Here is a 13,548-nt window from a genome sequence, read left to right as displayed (position 1 = left end):
GATGTTCACTTTTAAGTGCACAAATTGTAAAATTTGTGTACCCATACACAAACACATTTCTAACCTTTGATTCATGGTTTAAAAATTGAATGACTTAGATTTAAAGTTGGCAACATGTATACTTTTTGTGGTCTACAAAAGTTGTTTATAAAGTGGTTCCTAAAAAGAAATTGTTTTTCTCTCAAAAAATGAAATTGTTTTTAGGATAATTTACTTATTTATTAATAAAATATATATTAAAACTCCAATAATGAGTTGATGTGTTTTTCGTCAGTTCCCTTAAAAAATATTTTTCGTCAGCTTCTAAATAATTGTTGCTATAGTTATAGTAATTAAAGTCCGTCTCTAAATTAATTGCTATAGGAATAAACAAATTATATCTAAACCAATCACTAAACAATAAATTTTTTGTAGTAAGTGGGAACTTAAAAAGAAAAAACTTGCAACAGAAAAAAAAAATCTAAAAGACCCAATTTATTAATGTGTGACAAATCCTTTTTTTAATGAAAAAATCTTTGTGTATTATAAATGTGTGACAAATAAAAGGAAATAGTTCAACAATGTTAAAAAAAATGGTTGTGAAAAAAATACATCAATCCTTTTTTTAATGAAAAAATGCATTCCAAAAATATAATTTTTAAGACCCAATTTATTAAGCTTTTGTACCCTACATATCATGTCACATCTCATCACTACATCCAATCCATTCAATTTCAAAAGAATAAATCTAAGGTTAATAATGTGTTTGTGTATGGGCACACAAATTTAACAATTTGTGCACCCTAAAAGTCACCGGAGGGAAAATATTATTATGGAGACAACAAAACCTTTTATTTTTGCAGCATTACACTATTAAACTCTTTGATTGGCCTAAAAGGCTAAAACGAAAAGCGAATTCATCAAATTTTGACATAGTAGACAACAGAAAAAATTGGAAATATAATCTACAAGTAAAGTAAACTGATCATAGGCTAAGGGACTAGACCATCTAAATTTATCGTTACTTATGACAAGAATACCCAATAATGTCAATTTAATTTAATTCTATTTGGGGGCTTAATCGCCTCTAATAAAATGTCCTCAATTTACATGGACAATTGGTACGAACAACAAAACTTCCATGGTAAATTCCCAATGTCTGACACTACCAGCAGATCTGGATATCTTTGCTGCCGCTGCACCCATCCAAAATGCATTCCATTGTAAAGATTGGAATTTCCCACTTTTGCAGGGACCAAGTTGGGACGCAAAGCTGACCCGACTCTATACTCTCTGCAGCCATCCGATCTAGGGCGTTGATATCTTTTCATAAACTGTATTGATGTACAATGCTTGAAGTGAGATGGAATGTAAAAATGATGTATTAGTTAATGGATAGTTGATAATTTTTCTTATAGTCATGCTAACAAGTAACCCTAAAAGCATTTTGAAAATACAAGTCAAATACTTATAAAAGTAATAAATAAACAACTTTCTATGTATAAGTTACCTCATTTCATTACTTAAACAATAAACAATGCCAGTCAAATACTTAAAAAAGTAATAAATAAACAACTTTCTATGTATAAGTTACCTCATTTCATTACTTAAACAATAAACAATGCCCTAAGGGCGCATTTTTTTGTTAGCATTCTCCTTTTTTTAAAAATTAAATTATATCTAAAAAAGTTATACTAATATAATTTTAAATGCTTTAATATGTAAAAACATCACATACTTGACAAAATATCAACCTTAATCCCACTTGCCACTCCTAAGACATGATAAGTTATTCCTCTCAAAAAAAAAAAATATAGAAAAAAAGAACACGATAAGTTATTCATCATCTTAATATGTAAGAGTAATTTAATGGATAAAGTTACACAAGTTTCACATCAAACAATTCTCAGTATTATAAGTTTTTTTTGTTAACCATATTATATATATACGAAGTATCCACCATCAGTACACTTGAGGTGCTAGCTTAGTAGTAAGAGTTTAGCATTGTAACTCAAGGTATGAGTTCTCGAATCCCCTCATGGATGGTTGTGCCACTTGAATTAATAAAAATGCCCCCTTCCCCAATGTTTTTTAAAAGAAGTATCCACCATCATTCAACAATAGCTAATCTCCATTGAGAAATCTATTTGGCACACAAGGTGGGTTCTTCTATTTTAATCAGATTTTCTCCATTTTCTCCATACACGAGTCAGAGTTTGAACCCTGGACACATGTTGGTTTATATAATCCAACATACCAAATAAAAATGTAACATCTATGAGTGTGCAAGGGCTATGCGCAACAGGGTAAGTGGGCACAATAACACAGATGACTTATTTGTATTTTTTACTATGAACAAGGCTATACCCTAAAACCATATGGAGGATACTTCTCTTCCTTTATCTTTTTTTTTTTTTTGAAAGTTGTAGGCGTACTGAAAATATTCTATTTGTTTCGATGGGTATATTTGTTAGTCAAGTCAACCTAATTTTTCCACATGCCCCGGGTATTAAATTTCTTTTTTGTAGGAAACACCATAAGATCATAGGCATAGTCCCAAGCGACAAATGCAACCTTCCACATCTGAAATCCCAAGGCAGAGCATTCTGGCATTGCTTCTGCCTCTTGGACTGAAATTTACCACAAACTACTACTGCAAGGTTGCCGTAGAATATGTGCGCTAATTGAGTAAAAACAATAAAATTAGAAAAGAACTAGACCACGGGTCCTATCGAATGTAATAAATACCAATAATTTAGATTATAAATATTCATTAGTTAAGAAATATGGTGGAATGAGAAATTTTTTACTACCCTTAAAAATAGTACCAAAAACATTCATATGAGAATTTTTTACTACCCTTAAAAATAGTACCAAAAACATACATAATTTTTGGGAATCAGTTGCATACGACATTATTTGTCATTCATTACGAAATACTTCTCTATAAAGGGCTGCAGTGCCTGCAGTATTTATAGAGGGCTGTTCTAGAATTTTGCTGGCTTGAGCCAAGGCCTGTTAGCCAGCCTGATTTTGGTCGAGCTATATCAGTGGGCAAGCCCCAATTTCTGAATTATATTGTAATGCAAAGTAAAAGTGGATTTCTTCCATCATATTGCAACTTACATAGAAGATGTCAAAAGGGAGCCTCTAGAGATTCATCCCAAACTTCTGCACTTCCATTAGAAACATCCTCTACATCTTCTTCCATTGAAAGCCTAATATATTCTCTGTGAGCAAAGCGATCCCACTCTGTCAATGTAGGGTTCTCGCGCTCCTGTTCACACATGACATACACCAAAGAGGTCAAACCTAGCCAACAAGAGCCAATCATAATGACTAAACAACATAAAAACTTCTATTGAATATTCATGCACCTGGCGAATCAAAAATGGGTCACGAGTTTCAAAGGCCATGAACTTGTTTAGATTGAACAGGATATTGAAAACACTTCCCGAGAGTTTACCACCTTTCAGGTCACGCAGAGTGATATAACTTTCGTTCTGCAGAATGAAGAATTTAATTTAAAATTCAGAAAGAAAAAAGAAAAAAGAAAGATATCGTATAAAGTTTAAGTAATGATATGAAATCAAACAAATGACAAAGAAAGAGGATAAAAAGGGAGGAACCAAAAATGCATATTGGAATATGTCATCTTCCATGACAACAAACAAACTTTCTAACTGCTTAGTAGAATTGCATCATTTTCCACCTAATGTGACTTCCCAACAACACAATAAAAAATTACACAAACAATCAATAAAAGGAAGATTGAAAAACAAACCTCGGATCTAATCATGTCAATTATCTGGCACAATATATCCTCAAAGAGCACAGGTTCTTGAGCCATGCACTCCATTCGATGCAGTTGCTCCTCATAAAAAAATTGCAGTTCATTCCGTGTTAGGACTCCGTTCCCATCCAAATCAACACACTTAAACCTAATCATTACAAAGTCAAAGTCAACATCTAATAAGGGCATGTTTGCGGGCATGTTGAAAAATAGAGGGAAGTGAAAAAAACTGCAAACATGGAAAGGCTTTTTCAAAAATAAACATGAAAATGCATCAAATGTTCAACTTTCTTTCATTTCTTCCATGTCTACCTAGAAGCTCAAATTTTAGATAAATCCATCTTTGCTGTCTTACTTAGAACTGTGCCTTTTGCTGACGCTCCTCTCAAGCATACTGCCCAATTGTACAAAGCTTATGATATCATACTCACTGCTCTAAGACACAGTGAATTGGTAGATGGGGGACCATGCTTTTTGAAAAAAATAGTTTGGATGTGTGTTTAATTCAAAAGTTATTTAAAAGAACAAATTAGGAGATTGTTTTACTATATGCCAATATGAGGTGAGTTTTTCTTTCTTTCTGGTTTTTGTACTTTGAAGTAGTTGAAAATAAGGAAACAACTCAAGGAAACTGTTGTCAATAACTGCACTAGAATACAAAATGTTGTTGCTCCTTTATTTCCTTTCAAAAACTGTTTCAAGAATGAAATAATCCAAAACAATTTAAGTACATCATATCTGAAAACTGTTATTTCCAGAAGAAAAAAATTAAATTAGAATGTTATTTCTAAAAACTGTTACTTCTAAAAAAACTGAAACTTTGTTTTCTTTTGCACTTCGCTTAGGGTGAAGTTTCAGCAACAAAATCTATTGTTTGCATCCCAACTTTCTCTCTCTCAGATAACTATGGACTAGTGCACATGCATATGCACAGTCCAAAGCCTAAATCAAATAAAACATGCTATACCCATGCCTAAAATAAATCCAGGGACATATTAACGGAGGGGACAAACTAACAAATGAAATCAGGAAAATACATGGGAAACAAAATACCAATACTCAAGACTTGGGTCAGATGATTTATCCTCTTCTGATAGTATGAAATAAACAAAATCTTCATATCCCATCTTTCCCTCAACTTTACTAGTAAACTTTCTTGGAACCTGAGATAATAGAGTCCAAATATGAGTTATCAAAAAATGATCTGATAAATCAAATAAAAAAGTGGACAGACTGTATCTAGCTCTGAAGACATCTGTAGCCAAATCATAAGATAAAAGCAACACATAATATTGTTATCTACACCAACCTGAGAAAATATTCTATCAACAATTCGATAGGTAAGTGCATGGTTTCCATATCTGATAAGATTCTCTTTGTCTATCAAGAAATCATGATCTGTATCCAGCTCCCAAAACTTGCAGTATATAACATAAAAGTGCTCATAAGAGAAGTATCTGCAGATAATATTAAGGAAAGGCAAAATCGGTCACTGCATTTCGATATAAGTATATTGAGTTCATTTGAGAAATAAAGAAACCAAGGTCGCTTATGGAAGTTCATGGTAATGACATTTTCAATCAGTATATCTACCTCAAAACCTTGTTGATGTCTTCTTCTTCATCGGCATGCTGCATTGCATCAATAATATTTCCACGCTTCAGCTCCCTCAGGGTAAGACGACCATTTCCTGATCTATTGATGTAGTAATATATTCTATATATCACGGTTTCAGCTGGGCCATTGAATAAGCAAGCACATGAGAACATTGCATCACTGACAAAGAGTGAAGACTAGTATTGAGTGTGAAAAGTGTAAAGATGATTAACAAATGGAGTTGGCAGAAAAGTGGGTTGGCTAGGTAAGAGAAAAGTCAATGGCTAAAGAGCATCTAGTATATGCAACCAATGACCACTGCTTCGAAAGGTTGAGTAGCGTGTTACGTTTTGTAGGAAAAAATTGGATAGATTATAGATACATGACAGCAACCAACAAAATACAGAATAAATTTATTTATATATATGCATGAAATACATAATCAATGTCAAAGATTATGCACAAGAATCCATTAAGAAACTTGCACCCTGGCTTAGAGCACCCCAAACCCTTTTTTACTTTCCAAAAATATCAAATACGTATAACCAGAGGAGGATAATCTTGTTTTCAACGAAACGTATAAAACCATAGGTAATTATCCGAAGTCGGAATCCATTATTAGGGTCAAATTAAGAAACCAAGATTTACTTAACCCCAATAATGTGAAGTCGGAATCCGAAGTAAATCTTCACAGTGTGAACCTAGCGCAGCAAACAACTCTCCTAGGGCATGGAATGTCTAACTTCTCAGTCAGAATCTTGACAGTAATGCCTGTTAGATTTCCATTAGAAACCAAGTAAATCTGCACACTGCCAGAAAACTGCTGTATTTTAAACTTAACCCCTCCATTATTAGGGTCAAATTAAGAGAAAAGATAGTTCAGTGAACCTAGCACAGCAAACAACTCTCCTAGGGCATGGAATGTCTAACTTCTCAGTCAGAATCTTGACAGTAATGCCTGTTAGATTTCCATTAGAAACCACGTAAATCTTCACACTGCCAGAAAACTGCTGTATTTTAAACTTAACCCTTCATAACAAACCATCACAAACTGCTCTGAGGTAGAGGGACACATTCAGTGCCTTGTAATAACCCCCAAAGTGTTTTTACGAAACCGAGTATAGTGAGAACCTCAGGTTCTTTTTCTGATTCCTACAATTCGATGAACCTCTAATGCACAGCTATAGCAAAGATGGAAGACAAACCATATCTCTCTTGAAACTCAGGTGTGCTTTGCAGGAACTCCAGCCCGGGATGAGTTGCCAAAAGCTCACGTAGTATAGGTTTAAAATCATCCTGATATCAATTATAAAAAGATGGGTGTGATTATGATATCAAAGCCAAGATAATCAATAAATTTGACAATAAAAAGGTAAGTCATTTAATAAATGATATATTTGATAGATTTCATCAGGCCATAACGGAATGTAATGTGAAGGCGACGAGAAATAAATGAAATGGAAAGCAGAAAAGAAAAAAGAAATAGAAGCAACAAACCTGAGTTAGGTAATTGAGTTGTGGTTGCTTTAAAATTGTGTATATTTGGGTCGCTATATCCCTCGTCAACATGTTTCCATTAATCCAATAATCAATAAATGCTTTCCTACAGGAACATTACATCAAACATCAAAAGATTAAATGATGTCCTACAGGAACATCACATCAAAAGATTAAAGCATGAGTAATAAGAAATAATAATTACAGCGAACAAGACCATTAAATTATAATCCTTATAGTATGGGAAGGGAAGGGAAGTGACAAGCAAGTTTACTTTATTAATAATAATAAATAAGATCTTTCAAGCAAGAAATTCATTGGCATACTGCCCAATTGAAATGAAACAGCTATTTGCAAGACTAACTTCTTGTTTAGCACCAAGTACAGCAGGCCCACAAAGACACACTCAGCCAAACCGTGTACAGAACCATTTTTTTCAGGACATTTCTTTCGTTCCGCCAAATTGCCTCTATATTTTAATTGATGGTTTCTTTGTTTACATCCCTGGACAGTACGGTGTCAGATATTGTATTGTAGTCATATGTCTTATTATTAACAGAGTTAACAGAAGGAGAATGTGAAGAAAAAAAATGTAATGTTCTTTCTTATTAAAATTGCTCTGACAAACTTGACAATCTTTAGCTAAGGTTTGTTAGTAAAATCTATTTAACATTGACAGTTAAAGCAGTCAACGTTGCGTATGCTTTAGCCATGTTTGTGAATACTGAAGAAAAAGAAAGTGCGGAAAAAGTTGAAAATATTTAGTTCAGGGACTAGATCAAAACTTTTTAGTTTCGACAGTCTCCTCAACACAGCGCTATTCAGTTTTTAAATGATACCGCCACTGTTCCTATGTGTAAGCCCTTTTGGCCAATGCACAAGAATTAAGAAAAAAAAAGTTTACATTAAGTTTGTCAACAATATACATTTTCTTACCAAAATTATTAAAAGAATGAATCCACTCACTCAAGTTCAACTAGCATACCCTACACTACATGTATGGGATAATGTCCCTTGTCACAAAATGCAACTAACTGACCAACATTGTGCCTATTGATGAATCTATAATAAACCCTAAATATATAAATGGATTCATCATTCGTTGTAATTTTTAATCATTCAATGATTGAATACAATAACAAATTCATAATTTACCACTTTACATTCTCTCTAGAATAGTTTTAGATTTCTAATAGAAATTGTTGGTCTTTTAATTCACTTCATTTAACTAAAGGTATTTTTGAGGAAAAAAAATTAATGTACCATATAATTTGAAGAGGGCCTTATCAAAAGGGACATGAAAATTTTGCAAAAGGGTTCTTACATATAGGGATAGAGGTAGTAATAGTTTCCATTTTTTTCTTTAATGTGCCCCTTCATTATTAAATGACAATAGTTTCCTTTACTAGACCGCCGGGATGTCAAATGGGAATCTTTTTCAGAATTCCGAATTCAATATGTACAAAATTATTAAAAGTTTTGCCACTAAAGGTTCAATATTAAACATAAGATGTGAAGTTTTCCAGATTCACACGCCCACATAACTTCAATATGAATGTCTATTTTCAAGCAATTTCTAAATCAGGGATAAAGGCGTAGTATATTCCTAAGAGTACTTCTTCTTTCTGAATAATCACTTAATCAGTAATACTATTTAGTATAAGCACACAACAATTTTTATGGTATTTCAGGCCGTTGGCATCTAGAAATAACCTATGTTATTAAATGGCGGCGTTATAGCACTATAGTGTAGTGGAATTTAAACCCACAGACCGCTATTGTTGCACAATACTCTATCTAGTACGACATTTTGTCAAATAGCACCTATAGCAATTTCGCATAGCAGAATTTGAACAACCCATTATTTTCCGCGATCCATAATTGACAACACTTGAGACAACAACCTATTAACCATCCAAACAACTAAATTTGGGTACCACCATTCATGGAATAGAGAAGAATGAAAGTTGTGCTACAAAAGTTTAAAGTGCAAACCTTGTCACAATACCAGCTCCATTTTCAATCTTTCTGTAAAGAGATGTGGAAAGAAAAGATGGCAGCTTGCATACTTCCTTGGTAACTGACTTAAATTCTGACATACCATAGAAAAATGAAAATCAGAACTGAGCTATTATTACAACTCTTTTGTATGTTACAGAGTGAACTTTAATCACTTTTTTTCTCCTGGAAACGTTAAAAATAAGTTAATTTTACTCAAAATCAGGAGGGTTGATTGCTTAAACAGCTAAAGTGTGCTGCTAATTGGGAGAAAAAAATCCCGAGTTAGCAACCGGCCTATCAGACTATAACCCATTTATGAGCAATATTTTACCATGTATCTGCAGACCATGCAAGTGATCAGGGAATAACTGGTCAACTCTAAGCAAGCATTGTTCTTTCAGTTCATTGGGAGGAGGAGGTCCATTCTGAAAGTAGAACTGCAAGCACACAACTACTTGTTACAAACATGAACATAAAATGAAAACAGGGTGAGTGATGTGAAAGTAGAATGGCAAGCACAAAACTAATTGTTACAAACATGAACATAAAATGAAAACAGGGTGAGCGAGGGCGAGAATCGACAAACACCACACCACACACGCACGCATTTAGCAGACGAGGCACAAAAAAAAAGTATCATGAAATAAAGATTTTAGGAAAACTGGGCAGCTGTATGTACTGGGATTAATATGAATGATTTGTTGCTAGTTCGCACAGTTTTTTATGAGTATTGGATGTGTCCTATTTGGCAGTAATAGCATTGGCATCAGCAAAAAACAAGGAGGGAAAAGATTTTTGTGGCAATGTGCAGTCCTTTGGTGCATATGCCTGGAGCATAATGCTGGCACATTAAGTGTGTCTTTTAGCTCCACAATTAGCTACGGGAGAGGAGTCTATGAATGGCATCAATTCTGTGTTCTGATAATGATTGTTTCAAGGAAGGTTCCATTTCATTACCACATAGAGATTGGGTAACTTAGTTGTATCTTTTTTAGGCTAAAAATCAATTCACCTTCTCTGATTTATTTTACACTTTTAGTTTTGGAGCATATCATATCCTCCTTTTAGATGTAGTTATAGTGAGTTAACCTTTACTATCATATAAAACATTAAGCAAACATATCGGACGAGCCTCACCTGAGGTATAAGTTCTTTAACCGGCTCGCTAACAACTTTTAAAGGAGAACCCAAATTAGAAGGGCCAACTCTATGTTTCACTATGCGAGGAGAACCAGATGAACTTCTAGGTGAAAGAGGTGGTGCAGTGCCAGCAGGAAACATAGAAGGCAAAGAATTGCTCAGAGCATTTGGACTTGAGCAATTCCCCGGGACATTCAACGGAACACCAGACTTTGCATCATTTAGCAATGATGTTACCTACACAAAAGAGCCAGTTAGACGCGAATAAAATCACAAATACACGCATCATATTTGTAGAAGAAACTGAAGAATAAAAAAACAAAAACGCATCTACTTGATAACTAAAATATTTCATTCACCCACTTCAAGTATCATCAATACATTATACATCATTCATAGCACTTGGGAGAGTAGACATCAAGAGTTTAATATAGTCCTTCTAATAACAAGAATAAACTACAATGACTACTCTGAAGATTAGAGACAGAACGAGAGCAACGGATAAAAGTTCAAATTCATTACTTCCTATGTTGTCAAATAGCGGCTGTAGCATAGCAGAATTCAAGCAGGCTACTATTGTTCCACAATACAGTACGCGATTAAGTACAAAATGTTGTCAAATAGCGTCTACAGCAGCGTTGTAGCTTAGCGGAATTTAAAATACGGCTATTTTCTGCAATCTGCGATTGACACCATTTATTACTCAATGAATATGGTGAGCATATCTAGGAAAAGTTGTTGCATTCTCGCTTCTCATGAGATAGATGCACAGAATCCCATGATGATGGCTATCTTTTATTGACATAATAATATAAACAATAATTAATGCACATCCCACAGAAACCTTGTGGGTTTTACTACTTTTCAATGCTGTCAATAGCGGATAGCAGAAAAAAGCGGATTGTTAAAATTCCTCTATGCAATAGGGCTAGAGCACTGCTATTTGACAACATTTTATACTAAGGGTACATTTGATCCGTTAAAAAATAAGTATTAGATAGAACATGACAATATAAGGTAGAACAGCACAAGACAAACTCTTGTGGTATTGTCTAAATTCCGCTGCGCTATAGCTACTATTTAATAACAGTGCTAATGATTACTACAATTAAGCACTTAAATGAACACTAATAATTATTAATCAATTATTAATATCCAACAGTAACCGTTCCATTAATTGAATGAATAAATAAACAATAATAAGATCCAAATGAAGAATACAACAATTAATTGATTTCAAAAAAAAAAAAAAAAATACAGAATGAAGAAGCCTCATACCAAACGATTAGTTTCGGGAAGCGAAAGCCAGTGATCGAAAAGTGTCTGAACGAAGGTGGCGTGAGGCTTGAGAGCCAAAGAAGAGACTTCTGGAAGCTGCAACAATTCAACATCCAACGACGCCGCATCGTTAACTACTGCATCCTCCATGTTCATCAAAAATGAATCGAGGTTTCGATATTTGAATGCGTTTGGATCCAAAACGTGTGAATTGGAATGTGAATTCAGCACGAACCCTAGATCTGAACAATTTTATGCAGAGATCCACACGATGATGATGATTATGGAAACAAAAATAAAAATAATAAAAGTGCAGATACTCAGAAAAAAAAAAAAAAAAAAAAAAAAAGAGATTGATGTGTTACGTTTACGTTGCTTGTGTATTTTTGTTTATGTGGATTTTTTTTTTTTATTTTTAGAAAAAAATGAAATACTCCAATCAAAATACAGTGACACGAAAAAGAGTAAAAAAAAATTGAAATTATAGGACTTTATTTTTTAGCGGTGACACGTGGCTGCGTGTGGATGCAATATTATGAATCCAATCATCAGTTAGTAACATCTTTGAGAGTGTACATCTAGTCAACTCCACTTCCATGTTTCGACCATGTGATGTGGTTTGGGTCTTTAGATTGTGTTTCTTTCAACTTTGGTACAAGCAAGTGTTTGTTTCAATTTCTTCATGCAGAAATTTATATTTACATTTTCTTTTGGATAAAATAATAAAGTTATTATAAACTCGCACAATAATAGAGGTGTCAGAAGTCGAATTTTTATCGTGACGTTAGTTTTGTCATTTTTGTTGGTAGAGTTAAGATTTGTGAACACTTATTATATCTTTATTTATTTATAAAACACAAGTTTTCATGAAATAAATTATTATTTTTTTGTCAGGTAGCCTAGTGGCTAAAATTTACTTTTTAAAGTGAAAGTGAATAAGTGGGGTGTCCGGGATTCGAACCCCGGCCCCTGCATATAATAATGTACTCCCTCCGGTCTCAAATGTAGGGAAAAGAACAAAAAAAATTGTGGTCTCAAATGTAAGAAAAAGTATAGTAAAAGCAACCTAATAAATGCTACTATTCCAATTTTACCTTATCTCCATGAGTTCAAAAGTCACTTTCATTAATTATTACTAAAACATGACAAGGGCAAGATTGGAAAGTTGTACATTTTTTAACATGACTTCAATGTAATCAATTCATTTTCTTAATTGGTGTGCTTTTTTTTTCCCCCTACATTTGAGACTGGAGGGAGTATTGTCCTTGCCAATTGAGCTATGCTCGCGGGAACATGAAATAATTTTTTTAATCAAGTATTTTCTTTTTTAATGATGTGAAACCTAAATGTGAATATTAGGGGGGTGTATTGGATTAGGATTTTAAAAGATAATTTTTGTTTAAAAAAGTCTTGAGGATTTTAAAAGACTTTGCAGGATTTTGATGACTTTGATGATTTTAAAAGACTATTAAGGATTTCAATGGATTTAATTCATAAGATTTTAAAGGATTTGAAATGATTTCAAGAGATTTCATCAGATTTTATGAATTTTAAGAAATAATTGAAAAAAATATCATAACACACTCTCTTTCACAAAATCTCAATAAAGACTCTTTTATTTATTTTGTTTTATTTTTTACGGGGGGAGAGAGAGAGGGGAAAAGAGAGAGAGAGAGAGGGAGGGAGGGAGGGAGGGAGGGAGAGAGAGAGAGAGAGAGAGAGAGAGAGGAGAGGAAGAGAGAGAGAGGGGGAGAGAGATAGTAAAATCTTAAAAGAAAAAAACAATCTTAAGAAATCTCATGTTTTCATGAAAGACTTTTTCATGCTAAAATTTCACTAGAAAATTCCACAAAATCCATCAAAATCTGATTTATTAAACAATCCTTCGAAATTTGAATGATTTTGAATATCACTAGACTTTTTTTAAGTGATTAAGAGTCTTGATTGAATACCACATGACTTTTTTTAAATGACAAAGAATCTTGATTGAATAACACAAGACTTTTTTAAAATTGAAAAGAGTATTGATTGAATACCACAAGACTTTTTCATTATAAATAAGTCTTTTAAAATCCCTTAGAATCATGATTCAATACACCCTCTTTAATCTTTCGAGTATTGTGAAACTTAAGTGGTCAATAAACACTTATCTTCAGTGTTTTTAACGTTGTTATGTATTCAAATCACATTCGAACTCGTGACCTTTGTTAAGATAGATGATATATATTTCAGATAATCTTAATGTTTTCTAAAAGGATCATGCT

At 33.4% G+C, this 13,548-nt stretch overlaps 1 protein-coding gene across 2 annotated transcripts; it reads right to left on the bottom strand.

Annotated features, from left to right (window-relative positions):
• Positions 1-833: 833 nt before the first annotated feature.
• On the bottom strand, positions 834-11,627 carry LOC11424481 (probable serine/threonine protein phosphatase 2A regulatory subunit B''delta). Of its 2 annotated transcripts, none has more exons than XM_039827574.1 (13): positions 11,285-11,627; positions 10,004-10,243; positions 9,198-9,303; positions 8,861-8,957; positions 6,866-6,971; positions 6,574-6,664; positions 5,366-5,507; positions 5,082-5,229; positions 4,826-4,935; positions 3,764-3,920; positions 3,357-3,482; positions 3,106-3,256; positions 834-1,331 (listed from the first exon to the last, which is right to left on the bottom strand). In XM_039827574.1, the coding sequence occupies exons 1-12, from the start codon at positions 11,438-11,440 to the stop codon at positions 3,116-3,118; spliced, it is 1,620 nt and encodes a 539-aa protein (XP_039683508.1). In that variant the 5' UTR covers positions 11,441-11,627; the 3' UTR covers positions 834-1,331; positions 3,106-3,115. The 2 variants fall into 2 exon arrangements, with proteins under 2 accessions (XP_039683508.1, XP_039683507.1); XM_039827573.1 differs by having other exon boundaries at positions 845-1,313.
• Between the last annotated feature and the right edge of the window lie 1,921 nt (positions 11,628-13,548).

The sequence above is a fragment of the Medicago truncatula genome, chromosome 7 (genome assembly GCF_003473485.1).
Source record: "Medicago truncatula cultivar Jemalong A17 chromosome 7, MtrunA17r5.0-ANR, whole genome shotgun sequence".
Taxonomy (NCBI): Eukaryota; Viridiplantae; Streptophyta; class Magnoliopsida; order Fabales; family Fabaceae; genus Medicago; species Medicago truncatula.
Note: the sequence above shows the minus strand (reverse complement) of the source record. Positions and strands in the feature narration are given on the sequence as shown.